Raw genomic sequence first — 26,884 nt, forward strand, 5'->3', positions numbered from 1 at the left:
TCCTTCTGCAAGGGATTAAACAAAGTTCACTTTCTGGCACAAAGACGAGTCTGAAAGTGGAGCGAGGAAGCCAGTGTGTGTGTTGGGCGGCGGTGATAAAATATGAATCATGATTATTAAAACCTCCAGCAGCCCTGCTGTCAACTTATGGAAACCATTTTCTCTCTGTGTTTAAATCCCAGACCAATTCTAGAGGCCTTTATTTTTTATTGATGCACTTTATTTAAATAGATTTTCATTTGAGATACGCTTTTGTTTGATAGATTTGGGAAAATGATGGATTAGTAATAGTTTTTTAAATTCAAAATTGTATATTTTTTCATGAGTCATCTGTTTTGAATCTTGATTACAGTATTGATGTCAAGGTCTTACATTTTTGCTTACTACCAGGTAAGCAAAAATTGCCCCCTCAGTGGAGCAATTTTTTTTTTGTAATAATTTCTCTGTCATTATAATAACAAAAACAGACTCACCTGGTATAAATTTGATTTTGAGCTATTGGAGAAACACTTAAGAGAAATAAATTTCATATGTGTGTAGGGCTGCACCGATTGCAGTCTTATAGCCGATCCCTGGTTACTGATCTTTAAAAAGCCTGACCTGCCCATTTTGATTTTGGCCGATACCTTTTGTTTTTTGTCTGAAATGTCACTAAATGTAGCAAGGAAGTCACTGAGTTGGCAACAGTGTGGTGAATATTGTTAACTGTAAACATGCTGACCTGGTCTGTCAGTCAAACCTCTCACTGCAGAGCAGAAGAGGACAGAGATGATTTTTAAACCAGGTGTGTGATTGATCTAATGACCAGACTGCTGATTGCAGCCGGTCCACATTGTTAGCAGGAATACAGGGCCCCAAAATCACATTTCGCTTAGGGCCCCATGGAAGCTTGGGCCGGCCCTGCTTACTACTAAAGGTGTTATCGGCTATTGACATTTGCAAAGAGAAAACTATTGGTTATTGGTTTTAAAAAATGTTATTGTGCATTTTTAAAACCAATACTTCATAATGATTTCTGCTTCAGTCGATCGGTGATTAAAGGATCCTCCTGCTTCAGTCTGAATGAGACACTGAAGTGTAATTTTCACATTTATTAAGTTTTAAATATTAATCCATGCTTTAGAGTGAATCACTTCCTGCCTGTATCCTCCATTTTGTTTTAATGAAGCGTTACAGAGAGAGAGAGAGAGCGCCATCTTTCTGTATCGGTCCAGGAGGTTTTAGCTGTCTGACTGTTAAAAAGTTTACTATTCTTTAGCCAAGAATAGTAAGAATATTCATAATTTCTCATCTTGTCAGATAAACGTTTCATTAAGGTATTCATGCCGCTTACGGATACAGAAACTGGACAGGGGAAGTGAAATATCTCTGATAGTTTACGTGTAAGCCACGCCCACAACCTTCTGACCAATCACAGCCCGCCCCCAGGGCTTGTATCGGATGGTCTGACCAATCACAGCTCGCCGCTCAGAGCGGACCTTCTGTTCGCCTCTCGGAGCTCAGTACCGGGAGGAACAGCGTAGCTTGGCTCAGCTGTAGCTTAGCTTCCTGTATTAGCGGTGTTTCAGATGTTCTCCGTCTCCATTTTGTGAACTTTGAACTCGGTGAAGCTCGTGTCCAGCACAGTTTTCTTCCCGGGAATTCAGGTAAAAACCACAAAAAGTCCAAATATTTCCTTCAACAAAGACGGAACCGCTTGTTTCCATTTTGTTGCGTTACTTTCGGCGCCGTTTACTTCCAGTACCGTTTCCATGGCGACGCCAAACCGTCGGGCGTAGTTACAAAATGAAGACGGACAGAGGATTTTTTTTAACAATTAATAAATAAATTACATTTTGGAGAGTTTTAAAATCAATTCTGAATTGTAATAAATGAGAATCGCGATTCTTAATCGGTTTCTCCTCCGGACTGCTGCTCTGCTGGGAAACAAAAACAGAATATGTACTTTATTTAATCTCCTCTTCGTTTATATATTTCTGCTGTTCTGACGCTGTGAGCCTAAAACTGAAGTTGGATTCTTTGTGAACTCAAACTGGAGCTGATTTTGCTTTTCATAGAATTAATTGCTAAATTATTGGATTTAGATTGGAATATCTTTGAGTTGAGGTCATTTATCTCTGCAGGTTTAATAAGGAAAGCTGCCTGAAGCATTTATTTGGTTGTAACGTTGAGCCCGTGGAGGCGGTGATGTGCTGAGTGAAGCTGAAAGCTTCATCCAGTTAGTTTTCTCACACCAACCTTGTCAGGATGGAAGAAAGCAGATAAAAAATATTTTTTTCTTGCTTAAGCTTGATTTACAGCTCTGTGAACTGCTCTAACACTGCTGGAAGTTGCTGGAAATGATATATTTTATTTCATTTGGTTACATCACTGTTGCTGCTGCTTGTGATGACAATCTGCACAACCAGGAACAATAATCCCCTCTGGATTTAGATTTCCATCTCATTTAGAGCTAAAAATGCAGTTTGAAAGTAAAATAAGGCACTTCAACTGGAATTAGAACCAAAATATCCAGTTATTGATGTTTGTACGGCTTTATCAGTTTGCAGGAGGTTGATCTGCAGATTTAGACGGGATTGAGCTGCAGAGACGCATCGTTGTGTTTCTGAGTCAACCGTTGCTCTGTACCTGCAACTTGGTGCTAAAGCTGCGGTTCTGATCGGGTCAGAAAAGTATTCAGACCCGATGTAGCTGCTGCTGCAGTTCTGGTGGTTCTGTAGGAATGTTTGTGATGATTAAAGCAACATCCACATTTCCTGGGAAACTCCGAGAATAAACCGTTTTTTACTCCATCATCTCTCTGACGGTGGAGTAATTGGATTATTGGAGCCGCCAGCGATTGTTTTGGGAAATTTAATTTACTATTAAAGGCCAGTTATTATTGGAAACCATAATGTGATTTATCAGCATCAGTTAATATTATTTTGTTTAGAATTTACAAAACTGGAAAGAGATGAAGCTTTGAATTTCTCAACAGAGAAAGAAAACAAACTTCAGTCGTTATGAGCGTCAAATCTCAGTAACCTTGAATTATTATTATTATTATTGTTATTATTATTGTTATGAAACGGTCCTTCAGAGGATATGATTGTCCAGCTGCTGCACAGAAACTAGGAGCCGGTTTTAGGTTACGTTAATATTATTGATCCTTTATTGATCCTGAAAGGAAACTAAATGTTTTTGTATCTCATTTAATTACAGAGTTACTGTAGATCACAGGGGCCTCCCGTCCTGGAGGCCCGCTGCCCTGTAACCTCTAGCTGAGCCTCTGCTGCTTCACCTGAACAGAATGATGAGGTCATGAAGGTTCTGGAGAACCGATCCAAACCAGGAGGAGGAAATGTAGCCGTTTCATTCCAGTGTTTTGTACCTGAGGCTCATCTAAAACCTGCAGGACGGCGACTGGAGGCCTGGAGTTTGTAGATGATGTAGATGATGATTGTGGGTAGGAAGGGTCTCCTGTAGCAGTCTGTATTACAACGTATTTGAAGAAGCCTCTGTTTCTCTACATCTTATGAATTAGATGGTCATGGTTCTTCATAAAGTTACATATTTTGTTTGTTTCTCCAGTTGTTCAGCTGAATATTGATGAATTTATTTTCCTCAACCAACTCCATGATGGAGATTGAGTTTGACCTTTGACCCATTTTAGGGTCAAAAACCAATTTTTCTATTAAAACAATGTAGAGAATCTGATGACAGTGTAAACAAACAGAACATTTATTTAAAACTATTCTGTAAGTTTCATCAGTTTGTATTTAAAATCAGTTTGTGCATAAAATTCTGCGATTTAATTGACCAATATTAGCTGAGCTGCTCAGCTTTTCCTTTAAATAAAAAACATAAATAATATTCAGAATACATTGTCAACGTCAGATTTAATCATATTTTCAAATGTTTTTATCCTGTGGAACAAAGTGGGAAACAACAAAAACAACATTCAGGTTTTTTATTTACCATTAATAACTGAAACTTATCATGACAACAAAAAACCTAAATTGTTCTAGAAAATTTTCCTGATAAATGATAAACGTTGTGATAATTACCCAACACCCGGTTCTTCAGGGACAGCAGAACCTCAACAAACCCGTTTCCTCTGGTCTGTTAAACATTCAGAGCTGCACCCAATAAACTGAAATGGTGTTTAAATATTTATCTATTTGAGTTTTTTCTGGGCCGTTTGGCTGTAAATTGGCCTCTGGAGCGTCGTTCTGCCTCTACAGGCTGCTCACCTGAACAACGGCGGTTCAGCCAGTTTATTGCAGATGAAGACGACGTGCGAGGAATCCTGCAGAGACGCAGGGAAATAAAGACAAACGCAGTAATTACTGCAGCTACGCTGGCTGCAGCCTTCCTCCTGAGACCTTGTTCTCTGTAATATTTCCCTCCTTCAAACCTTTTCCTAACCTTTACACTCCGAGCTTTCAGACTAAACATTTGTCTGTTGAACACACACAACACACACACTTCCCGCTCTGCAGTTTCTGTATTTCTACTTCTGAGGGACGAGTTTCCCTTCAGCTCGTGATCCGATCCTCACCGTTCAGGTTGTAGATGCAGAAAGAAAAGAAATCACTCTCCCCGATTAATCCTCACAATGACCAGTTAATCAACAACTAAAATAATCGTTACTTGCAGCCCTGCATTGCAGACGTTGTGATATTCCTGATTTTAAATTTGAGCGATCCCGTTTTGTTTTTATTTTCCATTTGGAAAAAAACACAACGTGGAATCAAACCACAGATGAAATCAGGTTTTTAACCAAAGTCGTTCCTGGTGTGAATTAACCCTGGATGGAAATCAGCCTCATAGACCAGATTATCATAACTAGTATTTTTTAATCAATATTAAGGAATTATTGACTTAAAACAAGCTCCTATATCTTACTGACAAGTTACTGGTAAGTTAGTTTTGTTTTATTTCAAGTGAACGGAGATATTTGCACTAAAATCTCGACCAAAATACTTGGTGAGATTTTGTGTTTTTGCAGTGCAGCTGTCTGGGAGAACCTCCTCAAATGTTTCTATAGTTGTATTTTTATGATGGGATGTAAATAAAACTCCTGCCTTGTTGTCCTGTCAGCTGTTTTTACCACAGATCAAACTGAATCCGCTGTGGATCAGGAATCTGCAATAATTCCCAGGTTGTGATTGATATTCAGCGGCGAACGTGGCTGAGGTTGACACAGCAAACCTAACGAGGTGAAAACAATTGGCTTGTTCGTTTCGGCTGCAGCTGTTTCTGCGCTGAATAATGGAGAAGCCCGGCCCGTTACATCAGCTGAAAGCCTCTTGGTCGTATCAAAGCCATCAATAATTCAGTAAAATGTGTTAATTCGCCGCATCGTAACCAGAGAGCGACTGTACGTCCTGGATTGTTTGGTTCAGAGAAGCGTTTAGTTCTGAATAAACTATTTCCTGCTGAACAAACGGAGGAGTTCCTAGTTAAAGTAACGCTTCACTAGCAGCATGTGTTCCTCCCTCTGGACCCAGAGCTTTCCATCACACCAGATGATGCAGCAGCTTGAACCGAACCTCTGATGGTCATTTAATCAAACCTCAGGATGGATTTCATCCAATCATGACGCTGCAAACGTTCCTTATAAAAGTCATACTAAACATGTTTCATATTTAAAGGAAGACTCTTCTTCCATAAAATCAACATTTCTTGTAGCCATAATTATTCCCAATCAGCTGATGTATTTATTTTTTATTCCTTGTGCAGCAACGTGTGGGGGAAGGGCAGTACCCATATACTTCTTACTTCTTTAAAGTGACATATGATTCTCCTTGGCAACCATTCAGCTGTTAAACACCTGGATGGACCTAGCCCCGCCTTTGAGGTTTAGCTCCTCCCCCACTCAGCTCCTTCAGACTAGCCAGCAGCAATTAGCAACCAGCTCATTATAGGAGCTGCTGGTCAGAGCAGTCTCTTGCTGCTGCCATGTTTCCTTAAGAAGACGTTTAATTGAACCTCCTGCGTTTGAGATATAGCGCTCTCTGGTGGCGTAGGTTGTTTTAAGATTATTCTCTTAATTTTCTAGGACCAAAACTTAATTAGCATTATACACCCATTAAACACTTAAACAAACATGATTTACTGTAATATTTACTGAAAGGCTGTTGAAGTGCTCCATTAGTAGCAGGTGATGATGTGAATAGTTCACACATACTGGGACCAACGCTGTGGGTTTCAATGGTTTACCGCATTAATACTGGAAAAACTAGACAAAACAATTTTCCTTTTGTTTTATTATCCAGCTAAATCATTTCCTGACATTTTCAGTCGTTTTTCACATAAAGCTGCAGCATTTTTATAGCAGCTGAAGCTAACAGTTACTGTAAAACACGTTTCACTGCCCCTTTAATGAAGTGATGATTGATTTTAAAGGTCCAGAAGCTAAAATAACCTGAACACTGGACCGGGTCGGTAGAATCAGAGGGCGTGTGTGTGTGTGTGTGTGTGTGTGTGTGTGTGTGTGTGTGTGTGTGTGTGTGTGTGTTCTGGTGTCAGTAAAAACGCACAGTAACGGTCTCAGGCCCGGAAGCGCCTGGGCCGCCGCCGTGCTGATAACGTTTCTCTGAGCTCTTCATGCTTCCTGCCAGCTTCTCCTTTTGTTGGCGGTGAAAAGAGTTTGATAAGCTGGGCAGTCGAGTCCGGCCGCACCGCGCTGGGGGCGGAGCCAGACAGAGGCGGTCAAATTTAACCGGCGGCGGCACAAAGCCGCTCCGTCGCTGTGATTGATTCGATGGCGCTGTGGGACGACCGCCGTCTCCGTGTCCTGTTCCCACATTTCCATTTCACCTCAGGGCTTCAGAGCCGCCGCCGTTCACCTGCTGCTGCTTGGAGAACTTGAAACTCTGAACAACTTTCAGCACTTTATTTATTCTCAGCACACAGAGACGATTTTCCGCCTGTGGATTGTTCACTGAATATTCAACAGAGAAAGAACCTGATGGATGAAACACATTTATCTCTGCAGAAGCAGGACTTTTCCTTTCACCATGACAAAGTGAGCTGGACGGTAAATCGCCCCAGAAGTTAAAATAAATATTATTGCAATAAACAATAATATTGCCATTTTGAGACCATTTTCAAGTAATTTCACAGTAATGGCATAATAATTATACAAGGACTCACTCTCAAAGATCAAACCTGTTCTAATGAACATTTCACTCTGGAGCTGAAAGACATTTTAAATATAAAAAAACAAAATGAAATATGAAGTCTCTAAATCGTCCTTCAAAGCCAGGGCCAGTTGCTGCTTCTACCGTAGAAATGGACCCGTTTCGACCCCGTTTCTGTTAGAAGGAAACGGCCTTGTGTCACACTGGAAATCTCATCCAGTCTGTTGGGGGAGAAGATGAGGGATTTTAAACGTTGCGTTTTGTCGACGGCTTTCTGAGACTTTCCTGTGTTTGTTCAGGGAGAACGAAGTCCTGAAGGTCCAGCTGAAGAAGTATGTTGGCGCTGTTCAGATGCTCAAGAGAGAGGGGAGCCAAGGCAACGACGGTAAGACGCTTTCTACTCCTCCTTCCTCCACGTCTCCCCGACCAGAAATCAGACGTTCGCTTCCAGAAAATCTCACAAAGAGAACAAATGAAATTTCACCTCATCAGTTCATCACTTTTCTCAGGATTTTCAATAATCGGTTTGTGAAACTACACTGTCAAAAATGAATATTTACTTTGAAGCTAAATATTTATCGAAGCAAAACATTTGGTTAAAATGTTAATTAACTTTCTGATAACCGGACGTGGACTGTCAAAGTAAAGCCTCTTCATTAACTCCTGCTTTAAATGGCTGATTATTTGGCTTGCTCAGAGCTATCTGAACTAAATATTCAGCTATGCAAAAGCTAAATACTTAGTCTGGAGCTAAATATTTAGTCTGGAGCTAAATATTTAGTCTGGAGCTAAATACTTAGTCTGGAGCTAAATATTTAGTTTGGAGCTAAATACTTAGTCTGGAGCTAAATACTTAGTCTGGAGCTAAATACTTAGTCTGGAGCTAAATACTTAGTCTGGAGCTAAATACTTAGTCTGGAGCTAAATGTTTAGTCTGGAGCTAAATATTTAGTCTGGTGCCAAATATTTAGCCTGGTGCTAAATATTTAGTTTGGAGCTAAATACTTAGTGTGGAGCTAAATGTTTAGTCTGGAGCTAAATGTTTAGTCTGGAGCTAAATGTTTAGTCTGGTGCTAAATATTTAGTTTGGAGCTAAATACTTAGTGTGGAGCTAAATGTTTAGTCTGGAGCTAAATGTTTAGTCTGGAGCTAAATACTTAGTCTGGAGCTAAATACTTAGTCTGCAGCTAAATACTTAGTCTGGAGCTAAATATTTAGTTTGCAGCTAAATATTTAGTCTGGAGCTAAATATTTAGTCTGGAGCTAAATATTTAGTCTGGAGCTAAATGTTTAGTCTGGAGCTAAATATTTATGTGTTCAGCTAAATATGTAGCTAAATAGCTACATATCAAAATACTTAGCTGCCTCATAGCTAAATATTTAGTTTTTAAACATTTAGCTTACCAATTATTTTTCTTTAAACTTTGACATTTCTAAATGAGTAAATGACATGGTGGAAATGTGACGGTTTAAAATCTGAAGTTATTTGTGCAGCAGTGGTTCCTCTCGGTCTGACGGCCGTCGGGTTAGGGTTGAGATTCGACTTTGACTTTGCGTTTTCGTTGCCGGGGGACAGAAGCGCTGCTCCGTGTGAAGAGCAGTAAGATAAGCCGCTGCTTTTAAAAGGAGCACGGCAGATTACAACGGGACACATAATAGTTAATTGCATTTTGGGGGAGCGAGGGGAGAGCGGTTATCGCTGTCGCTTCAAGGGTTTATGTGTTTGTGAGCTGCTTTTTTTGTCTGTTTTTGTGAAAGCGCAGTAATGAGCTCTGCAGACCTTTGTCATGTTAATGTGTTTTTTATGTCTATAAATCCTTCTTTTATTGCACAGCAATATCAGCTGCCTACAAATTTTCAGAAGAAATATTGGCTTTGGTCACTTGTGTTGTTTTTCACCTGGTAAATGGAGTTTCTGTCAGAGGGAAACACTTCAGGCTGGAAAACTGGAAATATTTTTAGGAGCGCTACAGAAACGGTTCTGGGTTTTTGATTTGGTCTCTTTGGGTTTTCGTCCAGGATCCTGTCAGAGCGTCGGTTCTCTGAAGGAACCAGCCTTTCACACAGGAAGGTTGTTGTTGGTGCACCGCCTCCAGCCTCCATTTCCTGTGTAAATAATCAGCTTCTCTGCAAAAATAGAAAAGAATAATTAAATCCTAATGTTATCGTCCACATTTCTAAGGAAGCTCCTGAAACTGGAAAAAGATGAACTCTGCTCCAAGAACCTGAAGAAAAGATTAAAAACTACAAATACATTTATAGTTCATCTCATGTGGCTCTTCATTCAATTATTTAGCAGCAGAAATGAGTTTTAAATGGAAAATGTTGCTGATTTTGTCAATAGTTTTTGATTAAGAAAGGCCTCGTAATTTGAACGTTTCTAACTTTTTAATCAGTTCCCACCAGTTATAAAATGAATTTGAGCCATTTTTAAATCCAGGCATCTTTATATAAAAAAATTCAGTTAAAAAACACAAAATGATCTGGTGCAACTGCCTCAGTACAACTTTAAAAGAAAAGAGTCGACTTACAGGGAACCTTTCAGCAAGATAAAGGAGTTTATTTCAACTCCTCTAATATTGATAGAAAGTCCTCTCACTCATAACACGACGTTTTTCCATGTTGTAACTGAAATAATCAGTTAATTTCAAAATAATCTGTCAATATTAAGGAATTATGGACATTAAACAATCTCCTTCATGTTGCTAAAAAGTAACTTGTAAGTTAGTTTTCTTGTATTTCAGCTGACCTAAGATATTTGCTCTAAAAACTAAACGAAAACGCTCCGTAGTATTTAGTGTTTCTGCAGTCCAGAACCTCCTGTGTGTCCCGTTGGACCCGGGACGGTTTGGTGAGGATGAGGAGCGATCGGACTGGTACCAGTGAAAATCAGGAAACCAGTGGGATCTGTGTGGATCTCTGGCTTGTTCCTGGTTTTCCTCTCAGCACCGTCTCAGTGATTCCTCCCTCCTGCTAATGATGCACCTCTCTCCATCGTGCTTTGATGCTGACTACCACGCCGCGTGTGTGTGTGTGTGTGTGTGTGTGTGTGTGTGTGTGTGTGAGCAGACATCATGCAGAGTGATGTTTTCCTCTGTGTTGCCCTGTGTTCAGTGCACTGCCTGTCTGACTGCAGATGCGATCGCTCCTCAGGCGGCTCCCTGTTCCCTCGCAGTCGGCCATGATTACTGTTTCTGTGTGAGAGGAAGTTTCTGAGTCTCTCTGAGTCTCTCTGCGTCTCTCTGCGTCTCTCTGAGTCTCTCTGAGTCTCTCTGCGTCTCTCTGCGTCTCTCTGCGTCTCTCTGAGTCTCTCTGCGTCTCTCTGAGTCTCTCTGCGTCTCTCTGAGTCTCTCTGCGTCTCTCTGCGTCTCTCTGCTCTTCAAGCTGCTGGTTTGTTGATTGTGACTCGTTTTCCTGTTTGAACGTCTGCGTGTGAGCTTCACGTGTCGCGTTAGACATTTAATGACGTCTTCATTAGCTGCTCTGTGACTTCAAGCGATTTTATTTTTGCATGTTGTTTAGATCAAGTTTATTTGTGTCTCATTTCAGCAACAGAGTCTTTACATCATAAAAATGATAGAAATATCGAAACAGAAAACCAGAAAACATCGTATCTTCATCAGAATGTTGATCAAAGTTTCATTAACGGTTCAAAATCAGCTCTGACCAGGCTTTTAGTCTACATTTAAAGGAACTCGGGGTTTCAGCTCTTTTTCAGTTTTCTGGATGTTTGTTCTAGATCTGAGGTACATAGAAGCTGAATGCTGCTTATCCATGTTTGAACCAGAACCAGCAGGTTGATCCAGCAGCAGCAGATCTTTAATCTGTTCAGTGATGTATTATCATCCAGCAGCGAAGGACTGTAGAGCCGGGCGGTGTGCTTCATCTTCCTGGTTTTAGTCAGACCTGCAGCAGCAGCGTTCTGGATCAGCAACAGCTGATAAACGCTGAAATTTTCTGCTGCGTTTGGAGAGAAGAGCTGCTGCTGCATGGAAACGTGGCTTCCCCGTTGCTGACACCCTGTAAAGGAAAGCTGTTTGTCTCCACGGTGACGGCGTTTCAAAGCCTTTCCTTCTCTCAGGCGGCGCCGTAGCCGCATGGCGGCGCGTCGCCGCGGTGGCGTCCGGCCAGCTGGGTTTGACTGACAGCGGCTCCTCTGGGAATCGCTTCCTAACGGGAAACACCAAAGATTGCTGTGCTCAGAATCGGCTGCAGCGCTCCAGATGAACCAGATTAGCTGGCACTAGAGGCATAAACTAAAATAAAATGAAAATGCAGACCACTGTTTGAAACGTTTAGTTTTCCTTCTGCGCCTCAGACTGAGCTGCTGTCGGTCTGTCACTTGAAATAAAGACGTTAAAGTTTCATAGTTGGAAGGTTGACGGCCTCAGAAGGCGCTAACCATGTTTGGCCCATAAACAGCCTCCGCCCCCAGCGCACGCCCGCCCTGTGGACAGAGTCGTATTCATCAGCAGTAAGGAGATGGATTACACGGCCATTTAAAAGCCAATAAGCTGGTTCTCTGCTGCCTCTGGCCTAATGAGTGGATGAGAGGCATTTGTCACCGCCGCCGCCCCAACAGGCCTGTAACTTATTCATTACACTCTGGGCTCGGCGGTTATTGCCTCGCCTTCGGCCCGAACGGCGCCGGCGGCTGTCAGCTGTTCCTCAGCGCTGCTCTGGCTTAACGGGTCAACATGGAGGAGGAACTCATCAGCAGTGTTGGGAGGTTAATATGAAACAATGTGTGCAGGCATGTTGGCGGTTTCTGGATGAATCTGCAGACAGGCACGTCTACACGACATGCTGCGCCCCCTAGAGGCAGCGTGGGGGAACTGCAGCCGGCCTAAATTAAAAAATGAGCGGAGCTGGCGTGACGGTCAGAAGTTATTTACATCCCAGAAAGTAATGAGTCCCGGTCGATGTGCACTGCAAAAACACAAAGTCTCATCAAGCACCTGGCCTGGACTCTGCTGCAAGTTTTTTATTACAAAAGTAACTTTTCAACAAGACATTAAAGCTTCTTTTACTTGAACTATTCCTTAATATTGATGAAAAAGTCAGATTATTTCACTTATAATACAATAAGTAAAATAATCTGCCAGAGGAACTGGTAATTTTTCATCAATATTAATGAATTATTGACTTAAGCAAACTCCTATTTCTTGCTGAAAAGTTGCTTGTAAGTTACTTTGGTCTTAATTCAAATGGAGATATTTGCTCCATAAATAACTAAATAGTTGGTTAAATTAGTTTTTACAATGTGAATGGAACCTAAATGATGGCAGGAATCAGAAAACGAGGAGCATCGTTAGACCTGTCCGATAAACGATAAATCAATTAATACGATAAATTAAAACTATCAACCTCATTTTAATTATCGTCTCTTCCAGCCTTTTTCTCTTTCTGTTGATGACACTGAATGAAAAAAGGTTCAACTCCGCTGCTCTCCACTGACCCTCCCTTCCTCATTTCCTCAGTGTAATGTCCAGTTCACACTACACCATCTTAGAGCTGTCGGCCGATTGTCGGCCCATTTTCATAACCTGAGAGATCACACGTTAGCCCACAGAAATCCTAGGTAGAACGGTTCCATCGGGTTCCATCGGGTTCCATCGGGTTCCATCGGGTTCCATCGGGCCGTGTGGTGTCCAACAATGGGCACAAAATAATGGCTCCAAGTCCAGTGAAGTCATTTTAAAACCAGGCATTAATCAATGCTTTACTACAATCTACCTGCAGTGCATGTGGCTCTAGTGTCAGCGTAACGTCCTGACTGAATGAAAATCATTAGAACCTTTTTATGTCACGTTAACGAAGAACAGCTGAAAAGTTACCGGGTTCATCAACTGGTACCAATTTGGCTCCAACTCCTCCCCTCATCATTTCTATATTCTTTACACCAAATGTTTTATAAACATTAATGTTGTTTCCACATATCATCTCCAATGTCCGCTGGACTTCGGGTTGCTCCGTGTCAGCTGTTTGGGATTCCCCTCTGTAATTTCCCCTCAGAAAGCAGGAGGAGAATGCTTTCTGATTGGCTACCTGTCACATTCAACAGGCTGCGTTAAGCTCCCAGTGGGGAAAACCCCTGATTTAGATCGGAGCGCCACAACGATCTACCGTAACACACCACACACTACAGGATGATCGGTTATGAAACCACAAGAGACAATCTGAGAACATCAACGTTCTCAGATTGTCTTAAGGGGAAAATGTAGGAGTGAACTAACGTGTAGTGTGAACTATTGCATCAGGTAGTCGATGTTCCATCTTCTCTATTTAAATCTAATGATTACTGAAGGACAATATGGTTTACAGACTTTATAATCTGAACTCTTTTGGTTGAATCCAGTATTTATTTACACTTTGGTGTTTTTATTCATTTTTGTTAATGGAGACTGAGAATCCATTTTATTTTAGTTTTTGGTTGTTTTGTTTATTTTATCAGTTCCAGTGTTAAATGTTCTTTTGAAAATAAAGTGTATCTATCTTTGGCAGGAAATCACATGAATTATTATGTCATTTCTATTAAATCAATGTAAAAAGATCTTCAAACAATAATATCGTTTATCGCAATAAGTTTTGAGACAATTAATCACTCAGTAAAATTTGTTATCGTGACAGGCCTATGAATCGTTTGGCCATTCAGGTCGGACTCCAGCAGATCCGACATCTTTACCAACCCAAAGGGTGTGTGTGTGTGTGTGTGTGTGTGTGTGTGTGGACGGCATACGGCAATTAATTTCTCAGACTCTGTTTACTCACCTGGCAGCAGAAAGGTGACATCACCTATTGTTTGCTACAGGTGGGAGCAGGTGGTCGCTGTGTGTGTGTGTGTGTGTGTTTCTGAACGGTGCGTCCAGGTGGGCGCCGCGGGGCAGTGACGGATCTCCTCACCTGGTCGGGTCGGTGTTAATGAACATTTTAATCGCTCCGTTGGGCTCCAGAACCTGCTGGCAGCCGCAGCGTTTTGACAACTTTTAACTTTTTATTCATCACTTTTAAAATCCAACATTTAAAACTAGAACATTAACTAGATTTCTGTCCAGTTCTGGAAAAGCTGCACTTCTAAATACTTTTTTGTTCTTTTCATCTTACAATAATTTACAGATTAGTTTTGTTTCATAATCTGTTAAATATAGACAGTAAGAAGATGTTTCCTAAGTTCATGAAAATAATGATTTTTTCTTCATTTAAGATGCTGATGGATTCTGGAGAAAATTATAAACAGGATTATAATCAACTGTGTTAAAATCAGGAACATTTAAAGAAAAAAACATTTTCTATTCTGCTGGAAAAGAACAGAAACACAAATATTTAAAAAAGAAACAATAAAAAAGAAACAAAATAGATTTTTTTGTAAATATGCATTTTATATATATATAAAATATACCTTTACATAAAAATAATGAAATAGTGACATATTGTTTTTAAATAGTCTCTGGCACACAAAATACTTGATTTAAAATAAATTATTGATAAAATATATAAAAAGGAAAAAATTAATATTAAACTGCGTAGATAAAGTTCAAAGTGGAATAATATAAAAATAATCAGTTTTTGATTTTATCCAACATGAACATTAATGTGATTTAAACAGTTTTTTAGCTGCTGCTCTCAGATTGAAGGTTATTAATATTTGAGTTTCAGTCGATATAAAAATATCATCCTGAAACTCCAAGAACCACCCAGTTCTGATGGAGCAGATCCTGACTGGACCCGGCCGGTTCTGGACCCGGCCGGTCCCGGTTCCTGCAGGACTTCACGGTTCAGGGCCGTCGATGTTTTCAGGCCTTTCCTTCGACGACGTGATGAAGCGGTGAGCAGCAAACGTCCAGCTGCTTCTTTAAACTGCAGATTTTGTCTCTAATTTATTTTATTTTTGTCACTTAATTTATTTAAACGAATAAATTAAGAAAACATTTAATTTGTTCATTTAATTTAAAGCTGTAGAAACGTTTCTAAATAATTGAGTTTGTCTCAGTGCTAACTAGAAACAACCAATCAGAGCCAGGAGGCGGGGCTTAGTGCTGTCAATCACCACTCCCCTTTTTCTCTGCTAAGGATAGTTAGCATAGCCACTGATCACAGCAGATAAACAGTTTTCCTGTAATAAGTTGTTTCTCTGCCATTAGCACATTTAGCAGCAAGTTGATTGACAGCATGAAGCCCCGCCTCCTGGTTCTGATTGGTTGATTTTGGTCGTCCATTTCTTCAGGTGGAGCAGATCAATCTTTCCACAGATTTTCTGTCACAACGTGGAGACAGATTTAATAAATAGTTTAAAAATGATTTTCTTTCTGAACGTGAAGAACGGCGGTTTAACGCCCGAGGCCGCCTGTCAGACCTCCACGCCGCTCCGTGTTGTGCTGGAGGATCTTCAGGCTTCGTGTGAAATTTATGGAGGTGTTTATTAAAACCAGCTGATCAGTTTCCTGCCACAGCGACACACTGAGCCGATAATGAAACGGTTTGGAGCATCTGCTGATCAGCACAAAGTCTGGAATATTGTTCCATAAACACGACAGAGATTATCCTGAGGTCAGAGTAAAAACGTATCTGGGACAAAAACCGACTCAGGAACTGGTCACATTTTCTACCATTTAATATTTAAAATTACTCCATCAGATGGAGCAAGGTATGAAACTAAGTGGAAATTTTGGCATTTTAAAGAGTAAAATGACAGTAATTTATACAAAAAACAAAAAGCTTTCAAATCAGGCAAATAAAACCTGAACATTAAAAAAACAACAAATAAAAGTAAAATCTGGTCCAGAGGAAACGAGGAATTAACAGGAGGATCCGACAATGAACCAGAGAATGAATAAATATTTATCCTGAGGATAAATAGATATTTATAAATAAATATTTATAAATCCTGAGTTTCATGTTTTAAAAAGATGATTTTAGGTGTTTGGTTCAAAAAGCTGAATTTACTCCCAACAAACGAGGCGCTGTTTGGATACAGAAATAAATCCTAAATTAAAGCTGTTGGTCTGTTTTTGTCCCGTCCAGAGCCGTTTCCATGGTAACCTGCTGATGTTTGATTACTGGCTGTGCAAAAGGTCAGCAGCACAAAACTGACGGATCCGATCAGCCCAGATGTGACCGGCTGCTGGTCGCTTCAGGAAGCAGTTTCTGCTCTGACTGATGCGTCTCGCCTTGATTAGGAGGTTTATTTTCCTTTCTGGGCCACTGCTGGGATTTGGATATGAATATTTAGAGGCTTATTCAGATAACTATCCACGCTTGTTTGGAGGCTTTTCATTGGAAACCCAGCAGTGAGACAGAGCCACCAGCAAACCTGCAAATCTCTATCTGCTCATCGCCGCCCGCAGCTCTCTCCGCTCACACCCAGCCGAGCCGCGTGTGTGTGTGTGTGTGTGTGTGTGTGTGTGTGTGTGTGTGTGTGTGTGTGTGTGTGTGTGTGTGTGTGTGTGAGTTGGTAATGTGCTGAGGTAAGAGTAGCTCTCTGAACATGGTAATCCTTCTTGTATGCTAAAGAGCACCGTGTATCTCGGTGAAAGGCCTGCAGGCTTAAAGGTGAGACGGAGAATCTGCTTCCTGAGAAGTTAAAATGTGGAGGTTACAGTTTAAAAAGTCCAGGAGACGAGCAGCAGGAGGCGAGCAGCAGGGGTCCTGCTAATGAGCCGTCATGGCAGCTGATGTTTCTGGACGATAAATCAACGCGACGTTATCACGATAAACGATAATATTGTTGTTTTGAGGCTGTTTTCCAGTAATATGATGGTAATAATGCAAAAACACATAATCCTTAAATTCTGATGAACATTTTGAACAAAGAAATAATAAAATGAATCATGAAGCCTCTGCTAGATGAGACCAAAACATCAGACTGAAGGTTTTTACCATCCAGTTTTTGGTAGAAAGAGAAACAATAAATCATGTAAGTGGAAGTTATTGAGCTGGTTTTAATGGGATTATCTGATTTATTGCTTATTGCGTCAGGCCTGTGATTTATCTTCTCTCCCAGAAACTGGAGGATAAAGTCTTCAGTGTTTTGGTCTCAGCTGAACTGAATCTGTTTCTGCGTCGCCGTCTTTCTCTCTGACTTATTTGGCTCATTTCTCTCACATTTTGATTCTTGTCCTCCATTCTGTGACACCCTGAGACCAGCTCAGATTTTCTCTGTGCCTCCTTTTTTAAATAGTAAATGTTTTGTTGTTGGGTAAAGACGGGATGTGGGTCGTCCGTTTCTCTGCTGCGATCATTTAAACGTTTCATCAAGCAGATTTCTGCATCTGGTTTCAGTCTTAGACTGAGAATCTGGCGTTTAAGAAACGTGACCCAGGAGGAAACGATCGCAGCGGAGCCTCTTATTCTGCCCCACCAGCAGCTTCATCTGTTGGACAAACACTGCAGCAGCAGATAAGCCGGGGTCTCTGAGGGGCCGCTCGTGATTCCTCCTCATTGCTGCGGCTTCCTGTGGGAGCAGACGAAGCTCTGAGCTCCACGCCGCCGTCCAGCATGCCGATGACGCCGCGCTGCAGCGGCTCGTTATCCGTTACAGTCAGAGCACGAATCGCCAGAAACCAGACGATTTACACGCATCACCGGGATGAAGCACAAGTCCTGCTCATCATCATCGTAATGAGCAGATTCATAATTCCTGCTGCTGCTTTTGGCTGGAAACGAAGGAAACCTTCAGCGGCTAACGTTCAGCGGCTAACGTTCAGCGGCTAACGTTCAGCGGCTAACGTTCAGCGGCTAACGTTCAGCGGCTAACGTTCAGCGGCTAACGTTCCACATCACTTCTGATGTTCAACTGAAGAGGAATACATGACCGGCTGCATTTCATTTAGATTTCTCTTCTTAATTACAGACTCTACAGGTTACAGTTTCACTGTAAATAGTCACTTTATTTATTTAAATCCTGAGTTTAAACCGTTTTCCTGGTTTCTGGTGCAGCTGGAAATCTGACAAACAACAAAACATTTTAAATCTGAGTGAGTAGAAAAGCAGTTTGCTGCTAAAAACAGATCAAAAACATTTCATTCACATTCTTTTAGTGAAAATGTTGCTTACTTTGTCAATTTATGTTTTTCAATTAAAATACGATCAAGTCCCACCACTGAAAGGTCACCGTTGAAAACAGACATGTGGTCCAGGTCAAAGGTCACCGTGAATCTTGGAGCACGTTGAGGCTTCATGCATGTTTAGAAACTGCAGCTCAGATTCAGAAACAGGAGATTAAATGAGGCGTCGCTGTCAGAGAATCCACTTTTTTTTGTTTTGTTAGTTTCTCTGTGAATTTTGCAGCGCGGCCAACAGCAGAGATAAATAAATTAAAGTTTTTTCCTGCAAAGATCTTTTGTGTTTTGGATGAAAGTGTTTTTCTTGTTGCGTTCTGGCGGCGGTGAGAGTCCGCCTTCGTCTCCTCCATGTTTGGCCTTCCTGTCCCCCAAGTGCTGCTCGTCCCGATCTGCTGTTTCTAATGAATAATCCAAACAGGGACGTTTGATTGGCCGATACGGCGGCTGCTGCGACTGATGTGTGGCAGCAGACAGACGATAATGGAGGAAGAAGTACTGCTCCGTGTTTTTACGGCTCTTTCATCCTCCGCTGTGTGAAAAGCTTCTGAAGTTCAGGTTTTCTGTTTCCTCCTGATGTAAAATGCTGATTGCTTCCTGAAAGTTCAGCGTTTAATGATGACATTCGTGTTTGTTTAACACGCGTCAGTCAGGCGACCTGAAAATGTTCTGCTAGCAGCAGGACCCCGCCGCAGGCAGCTGCTGAAGTTACTTAATGAACTTTGACAGGTTTGGATTTTGTGGTTTGGAATCGGGCTGGAGCGATTTGCAGCTCCCTGCAGACGTTTGGGTCGGGGCGGTTCTGGTGGTGAGGAGCAGGTGGCGCTGATTAGACGTGGCTCCAGTGATTAGCTCGTCTGGAGCAGAGGGTGACGCTCTCATCTCCTCCTAATTGACCCTGATGTTGATTAAATAACATATGCAGGAAGTTGTTGAACTCATAGAGTTGCTTGTTCCTGCTGTTGCTGCATGATTGGATTCAGAATGTGTTGCTTTAGCATCCGGTGCCATTAGCATCTGACACCATTAGCATCCGGCTGGATAAATATTCAGGAGTTTATCACATTACGTCTAATTAACTCCACAAACTTCAGAAGGTTTTATGTGATGAACAACGCAGAGTTTTAATTTGAAAGGGAAGGAAGATGAACCCTTTGCTCCTATTGGACAGAAATGACCAGGGGGCGGGGCAAAGCACAGATACAGGAAGTAAACACACCTGGAGATCCTGAAGTGTAAATGTCCCGATCGGCTTGTCTGATGCTGGTTTTGATTGTCGGGTCGGTGTTGGAAAATTCTGCCGGTTCTGACCCACAACCTGCAGCAGCGTGAGCAGCACTGGAGGCTCATCGTTACCATGACGCCCGGCTGCCATGGCTCACGGGGTCCAAAGAGACCGGACGGGTCGGACGCTGCTGACATCATGAATCAGCGCAGCCCCAAGAAAAACTGCGTCTTCAGATTGGCATTCAGGATTAAAAGCTTCTGCATGTTTGATCTGCAGTTCTCATCTGAAGGGGCGGGACTCCGGACTCGGGACTCCGGACTCCGGACTCCGGACTCGGGACTCCGGACTCGGGACTCCGGACTCCGGACTCCGGACTCCGGACTCGGGACTCCGGACTCCGGACTCTGGACTCGGGACTCCGGACTCGGGACTCCGGACTCGGGACTCGGGCTGCGAGGGGCTCGGTTCTGGTTCAGACAGGAAATGCTGCTGCGCTGAGGAGCTTCCTGTTTTATTCTGCTTAATGCTCTTTCTCATCTGACAATTCAGCAATTAATTGATTATTCTATCAACTATTCAAACGATTAATTGATTAATCGTTAGAATAATGGATTGTTGTAGCAAATATAATCATGATTAATCAATCATTTTGATGATTAATTATCAGAATAATCATTATTATTTATTGAAGCACTTCTTCCCTTTTTATAGAATATTAGAAATACATGAAAAGATACAAATAAACAAATAATTAATTTCCATTTTTAAGTAAATTTATAATTTCTTGCCTAAAATTCAACAACAGCTTTCCTTTAGTGAACGTTTGATCATTTATCAAAGGATACTAAAAGAAGAAAGTGAAAAGTTCAGACTTGATTTCACATTAATGCAGTATAGGTGATTAGTCCAATAATCAATTTTCCCACCAGTTTGACAGGAAAATGTGCTAAAGGAGATTTATCTTCCACTTAACTGAAACATTTTTTGAACATTTCAGGGTTAATCATCGCTGTCGTTGTGTCGTCTTATGGAGTCTGTGTTCTCCAGTTTAATGATTAATCAATTACTACATAAATTGATTTCAATAATTGATTAATCACCATTAACCTGATTAAATGTGTCAGCCCTGACCAGAACCAGAGTCCTGTGCTGACCCGTTTGGTCGGTTCTTCAGGTTTTCCATCGGCTCTGAAACAGGAAGTCTCTAAATTAGCGCTTCCTCCTCCCGTGGTTCTCCAGATCACGTCTCAGCGTGGTAATCGAGGATTTAAATGAGCAGATTGTTATCGGCTCCTCTCTCATCTCCAGATCTTCCAGATGGAAACATCAATTCTTAATGTTCGCTCTGCCATGTTGGCGTTTCCTGCCCGGGGCGTACAGAACCAGAGCAGCTCCTCGCTTCCTAGAGACCGGAGCCAAGCGCTCATTAAAAAGCACCGACGCCACGTCACCTTCGCCACCAGACAGTGGAGTCGGCGAAGGCAGCGAAGGCTCCCTGACTGGCAGCCTCGCGCTGCGCTCTATGATGCCTCTGACATTGAAGGAGCCTGACTCTTATTGCCTTAAGGCCGAGATGAAGCCGCCCAAATCAAACGGCTCAGTTGGAAAGTGTCGCCGGCGCTCAGCGCTGAACAGATTCACCATGTTCATGCCAGTTTAAGGGATGAATACTTGGAGCTAATTTAAACCAACAGCCTGCTCAGATTTACAGGAATTTTTCTTTTTACATAAAGTTGTTTTTCTGCTGTTTATCACAACCCAGTAAATCTCTCAGCTTTCTGCCGTGTTGTTCTGGTTTCCTGCTCTCTGCCTCTCCAGCTGCTGGAGTCGATGGAGTTGAAGTAGGTCTGAGCAGCGAACCGTGTTGGACACAGTCGCTCATTTGTTATCCTGCCTTCATGTCGGCTTTTAAATGTGCGAGCGAGCTCCGGCGTTTTACACTTGTAAACGTCAAGGCTGAATGATTTCAGGCCGCATGCAGATGGATGGGCTGCATTCTCAACATTTCTCATTTCAATCTCCTTAAAGAACAAGAAAAAAAGTGACGTTGTTCTGAAACTGGGCGACGGTTGTCAGGAATAAATCAGTAAAACTGGGCCAGTATTAACAGCTGGTATTTATTCAACTCTTGTGAAATAGATGCATCTCCAACAGGAAAGTTTGTATTCTGCTTCCTGTCTAGAAATTGTCTTCAGTTTTATGTCTCCGTATCGTCCGCAGTGTGACGGTTAACTCTGAGTTTGGAACATCTCTAACTGTTTGACGATGCATCATTAAAGTCCGCTGTGCTCTGGATTTGAAATGCTCTCAGGATATTTGGAGAGGTTTTGGACAAAAATAGATTATTAAGCAGTTTATCAAATTCTGACTTTCATTTTCAAAGTGGGATTTTTACGTAGTACTTCTGTCATGAAACTCTTCATTCAGAGGATTTACGGACAAATTTAGTATTTTTCATGACTTTTCCTGTTGCTGTGTTGCACCTGGAGCTCGTTTCAAACTGCTTCCTATTCTAGTTCTTCTGTTTTCTCAACGTAGCAAATTTATTTTCTTGTCAGTTGAATTGTAAGAAGTTGCCTGAAAGGTGGGAAATGATCAAATATTAGTATTTCAGGTTATGTTTAGATATCAAACACCTGAAATCTCAACAGCAGTGAGATCACTCAGGTGAAAACGTAACGATAAAAATGTTCCAGCAGCCATTACATCTGGCACCAGTGACTCTAAACTGAGGGATTGTTTTCAGTAATCTGGATTTCGTCCCAGATGACAGATGAACAAAGTGTTGAAGAGTTTTTCTGCCTGCCAGCTGGGAGTCGGCTCCTGACTGGTGGCTCTGTGTGATTCAGCCGGATGTCGGCAGCATTGATGCTCTTTAACAGCGCAGACTGTTTAACTTAGTGACCAAAAAGCCACTTCATTGACTTTTAAAATGCAGCCAATTAGCAGAAGTGCTTTGCTGCAGAGGTGAGGAAGATGATCTTCATCCTTCAGTCGCTGGAGGCCTGAGGAATCCTGCTGGTATTTCACAGATAGTCTTTTATTCAGAAATGTTCTCCGGTAGCATTCAGTGGCTGCAAAGAAAGCATATTTTATTCATAAAGTGCATTTTTACCCCCACAAATCTCAAATGTTGATGTTTTTTTGAATGTGTAAAAAACTTTAGATTTACAGAAGAATTAAAATATATTTGATATTCTGGAGGCGGTTTCTTGCACTGGATTTTATTTAGGAGTAAAAGAATAAAGGGGTTTGGAGTCTGCTGTCGTCTGGAGTTTGACTCCTGACCTTATGACCTTATGACCTTTGTTTTTTATTTCTCATGTTCGCAGCAGAAACACAATTTGTCATAGAATGAAAAACTTTGTCTGCAAAGATTAAAAAAGGTAAAACATGAAAAGTAGAAATCACCTCATGAATATAGAAAAAATATTATCTGATGGTACCAATTAGAAGATAAAAGTACTAAAGATGAACATATTTGATATAAATATAGACACTTCCTACCTGGTTGTTGTTAATAATGATACTAGTGGCTCAAAATGTCTCAACAACAGAAGAAACACCAACCTAGCTGAGCTCGCTGTCAACATGGCCGCCTTCAGCCCAGGCTGGGGTCTCTGTGTGGAGGTTCAATGTTGTTTCCACACGTCGTTTCTGTCCGTCTTTCCCCCGCAGCCCAGAAATGAGAGCTGGTTGTCTCTGTGTTGGACGGCTCATCTGTCCTTCCTGTTCCTGCGTCTCGTTCAGTGACTGCTGGAAATGGGAAAACCGGATCTCAGCCGTATGGACCATTTGTTTATGGTTGAAGAAGTTTTGGTCCAAACAGAGAGATATAAACCGTCCAACCCTTGAAATAAAATAAAACATAATAACAACTCAGAGGCTCCAGAGGAGTGTTTTCCTGTGAAGCTCGCCGTGTTTGTTATTCAGGAGGGAGGCGCGGCGCTCAGAGAGCGAGAGCCACGTTCCTCCTCATGCATATGAGAGCCGTTGGTTCTGGTTGGACTCTGTTCAGAAGCCAGAGCACTCTGGGGCTCCGCGAGGAAAAATTAATAAAAATTAAACCCAGACTTCACAAGGTGTGATTGAACGCTTTGCTCTGCTTTAAAATAACGCTCATGCTGCGCCGGCTGCCGCGCTGCGGAAAGTCATGTTGTCATAGCGATAGACGAGATAATAGACGGTGTTTACAGAGCCGGGTCGCTGTTCTGCAGGTTCTGGAGCTTCTGGGTTCATAAGATTCAGTGAAACGGCTCAATTAAATACGAGACGAACGCAGATGTGTGAGACTCTGAGCGGGGAAACGTGATTCTTCCCCTGGGCTCCTTCAGAACTGCATGAGACGATTATTCAATTCTCTGTGTTTACATTTCACTAGTCTGACAAAAAAAGCCATCACAATTCCTCAAACACTAATCTATATTTATATTTATACATCAGCTCTTCCAGCAGCAAGTTTCTGCCGTCTGTTTTAGAAAACCACACAGATCCAGCAGAGAACCACCAGCTGCCGTCTGTTTACTCCAGATTAATCGATTTCTAGATGAACTGACGAGTATTTCAATAATCAACGAACCGTTTCAGTTCTAGTCCAATGTGACCTGATTAGCATTTAGAGCTCACTGGTGTAGTTAAAGCTCAGCCGTTCTGTGAAACATGGTGGTGGCTGCGTCATGCTGTGGCTGCAACTAAAAACAGTCACATAAACCCAGATCAGCCTGAGCCTTTGGTTTCTATAAAGAGGGATCAGTTTTTACAACCAGCAGTAAAAACTGGTTGTGTGAATCAGGAGGCGGAGCTTTAATTCCTCCTCTAATCGCGGGTTGAGCTGCGATGGTTTCCAGCTGAGACGTTTCTGGGTCACACCTTTTATTTTCTATCCTTAAGATGGCTTTGATCACAGAAATAATTAGGTTTTCCTGCTGCTTGTGAAAACCTCAGACACTTACACACACACACACCCCTACACACACACACACCCCTACACACGCCGCTCCTCCCAGCAGTCGTCTCAGAGATCAATCACACGTCTGACAACCCAAACCTGACAGATGTAGAGATGGTTGGGCTTTTAAACGCCACATCAGGAATTTGCCAGCAGCTCCAGATGTGCCTTGCTCTGGGTCGAAGGCGAGGCAGCTAGCTGTTAGCAGCTAGCCACTAGCCGCTAACAGCTAGCTGCCTGGAGAGCCAGGAAACTGAACCACATCCTGACTCTGCTCCTCTGTATCCTGAACTTGGAGGCATGAATGATTTTTCTGGTTTTCTGATTCCAGAGTTTTTGCATTAATAATCAATAAATCACTGAATCGCCCTGGACAGTTCCTGAAGAGACTCTTCCTCCTAATATTATTGAAAAGTTGCCATCTTGAGAAACCCAGGATGAAGGAGTTACTTTGCTCTCTCTGCCACTTGCCTGTTTTCCTGAGCTAAAGCTGAATTAATATTATTTTTTCAAATGCAGTTTTGTTCACTGACTAAAAGTTCTCCTCTCAGTTTGGTTCTGTTGAGCCGGAGCGGTTCTGGATTCGCTGCACGTCTCGGTCCCTGCGGGTCTCCGCTCCAAACAGCACGAGCCTCGCAGGGAACCATGCGATCCGTTTGGCATTCTGACGATGTGTCGCATGCAAATTGTGCTTTTTATGGAATTAATGATGAAGCCACATACAAGCATTTAGAATCCCATGAATATTAAATCAGACCTTCAGGTTCTCGTGATCAGAATAGCGACGCCGCCGCCGTTTATGCAGAAAGGTGCAGTTCCTCCGATGAGACAGAATGAAACTTTAATACCAATCCCATGCATGATGCATGTAAAATTACAGATGAGGACATATGGTGATGAAAATTGGGTTACAAGGAGACAGAGTTCACTTTGACTCAGATTCAATCATGATTATTAACGGCAGCCATAAGTGGTAAAAACAGACAACTTTGGACTTATTTGTTTACACTAGTGCTAGAGAAGCTTGAAGGTGACTTTCCTTGACAGGTTAGGATCAGTCGATGGCCTACACAAAACCTGCGAGTTACATTATTTTCACAAACTTACTCTTCTCAATGAGCTGCTTTAGGGTCTCTGTCACTTTAAATCCAATAATCTGCTGCTGGCCACGCCCCCAACTCAACATTCGCTCTCACACCTGGAAGTGCCTGCAACCAAATGCAATCGTACAGCTTTGAAAAGCATTAGCGGAGCCTCCAGCACAGCCAACCAGAATGCAGCAAGAGCTTTCTGGATGGGGAATCAACCAAACGGTCTTTTCCAGCAGCCATTGTACAGCGATAAAACCAGCTGACCAATCGTCCTGGAGCTCAGCTGGGGTTGCTAGGTAACGGGCAGTTTGATGTTTTTGAAACTGCTCATTTTCCAGACACCAAAAAACATGAGCTCATTGCTAAAATACAAGTTGGTGATTTTTTGAAGCTTTGTTTTTTTTAGAAGCAGTAGAAACTCAAATGAAGGCACAAAAATATGCAAAATGTAGATTTGACTTAATACATCCACTTTAAAGAAGCTTAAAGGTCGTAATATTCATCTAACACTGAAACGTTTAGTCCAGCTGATTTTACTCTTTTATCAATGGATGTTTTTGTTACTGAAATACATCAAAATCCAAAAAAATCTTTCCTGGCTGATACTCTCATCTTAATGCTGCATACAGAGCTCTACGTTTTATACACCAAAGAAGAAGAAACAACACACACACGCACACACACACACACATGTCCATTCAGAGCGTTTAACTTTCTCCTGACCAGAAATAAACATCAACTTTTTCTTATTTGCAGAAATATGTTTCTGCAAATGCAATATGACAAAGATAGTTTGTAACACAGATGTCACACTCTGATTGAATTTCAAACATTGTAATTTTACCCATTCTTGGTATGAATTTAGTCGCATAACTATCTAACTCAGCTATCAGCTTATTTCCATGTAAACTAATTTACTGTATTTGACTGAATGTCATCACAGTCGTATCTCCTTTAAAATAAAATTTCTCATTAAAACCAAAATGTCTCCTGCATAAGAAAGGTTGTAACAGTAAAACGGGAAACTCTCTCTGGGAGTTATTTGTGATGTTGAATCTGGTTTTAGTGAAACGCCGTGATGTCAGGCGATGCGCCGCAGTTTTTCTGATGGAAGTTGGTCTGCAGTTCCTCTCACCTTGAGTTTGGAACCAGGCGGAGAGCTGAAGGTCGTTAGCGGAGAGCTGAAGGTCGTTAGCGGAGAGCTGAAGGTCGTTAGCGGAGAGCTGAAGGTCGTTAGCGGAGAGCTGAAGGTCGTTAGCGGAGAGCTGAAGGTCGTTAGCGGAGAGCTGAAGGTCGTTAGCGGTTAGCGAAGCTGCTCTGGATTATTTCAGGAACTCAAAAGAGCTGAAAGTAGAACAAGCAGGCAGATGGTGCTTAGCGGTGGAAGCTGTGTGTGTGTTGTATGATTTCTGCATGTTTTTCTTCCTGCAGGC

At 41.9% G+C, this 26,884-nt stretch overlaps 1 protein-coding gene across 1 annotated transcript in view; it reads left to right on the forward strand.

Moving 5' to 3' along the window:
- The window catches only part of snx29 (sorting nexin 29), a 92,450-nt gene that overhangs the window by 17,549 nt on the left and 48,017 nt on the right, over positions 1-26,884 (forward strand). The window contains exon 14 of the mRNA XM_044102185.1: positions 7,427-7,512. Coding sequence (XP_043958120.1) covers positions 7,427-7,512 — 86 coding nt within the window. The remainder of the gene's footprint in view (positions 1-7,426; positions 7,513-26,884) is intronic.

Source organism: Gambusia affinis, linkage group LG20 (assembly GCF_019740435.1).
Source record: "Gambusia affinis linkage group LG20, SWU_Gaff_1.0, whole genome shotgun sequence".
Classification (NCBI taxonomy): Eukaryota; Metazoa; Chordata; class Actinopteri; order Cyprinodontiformes; family Poeciliidae; genus Gambusia; species Gambusia affinis.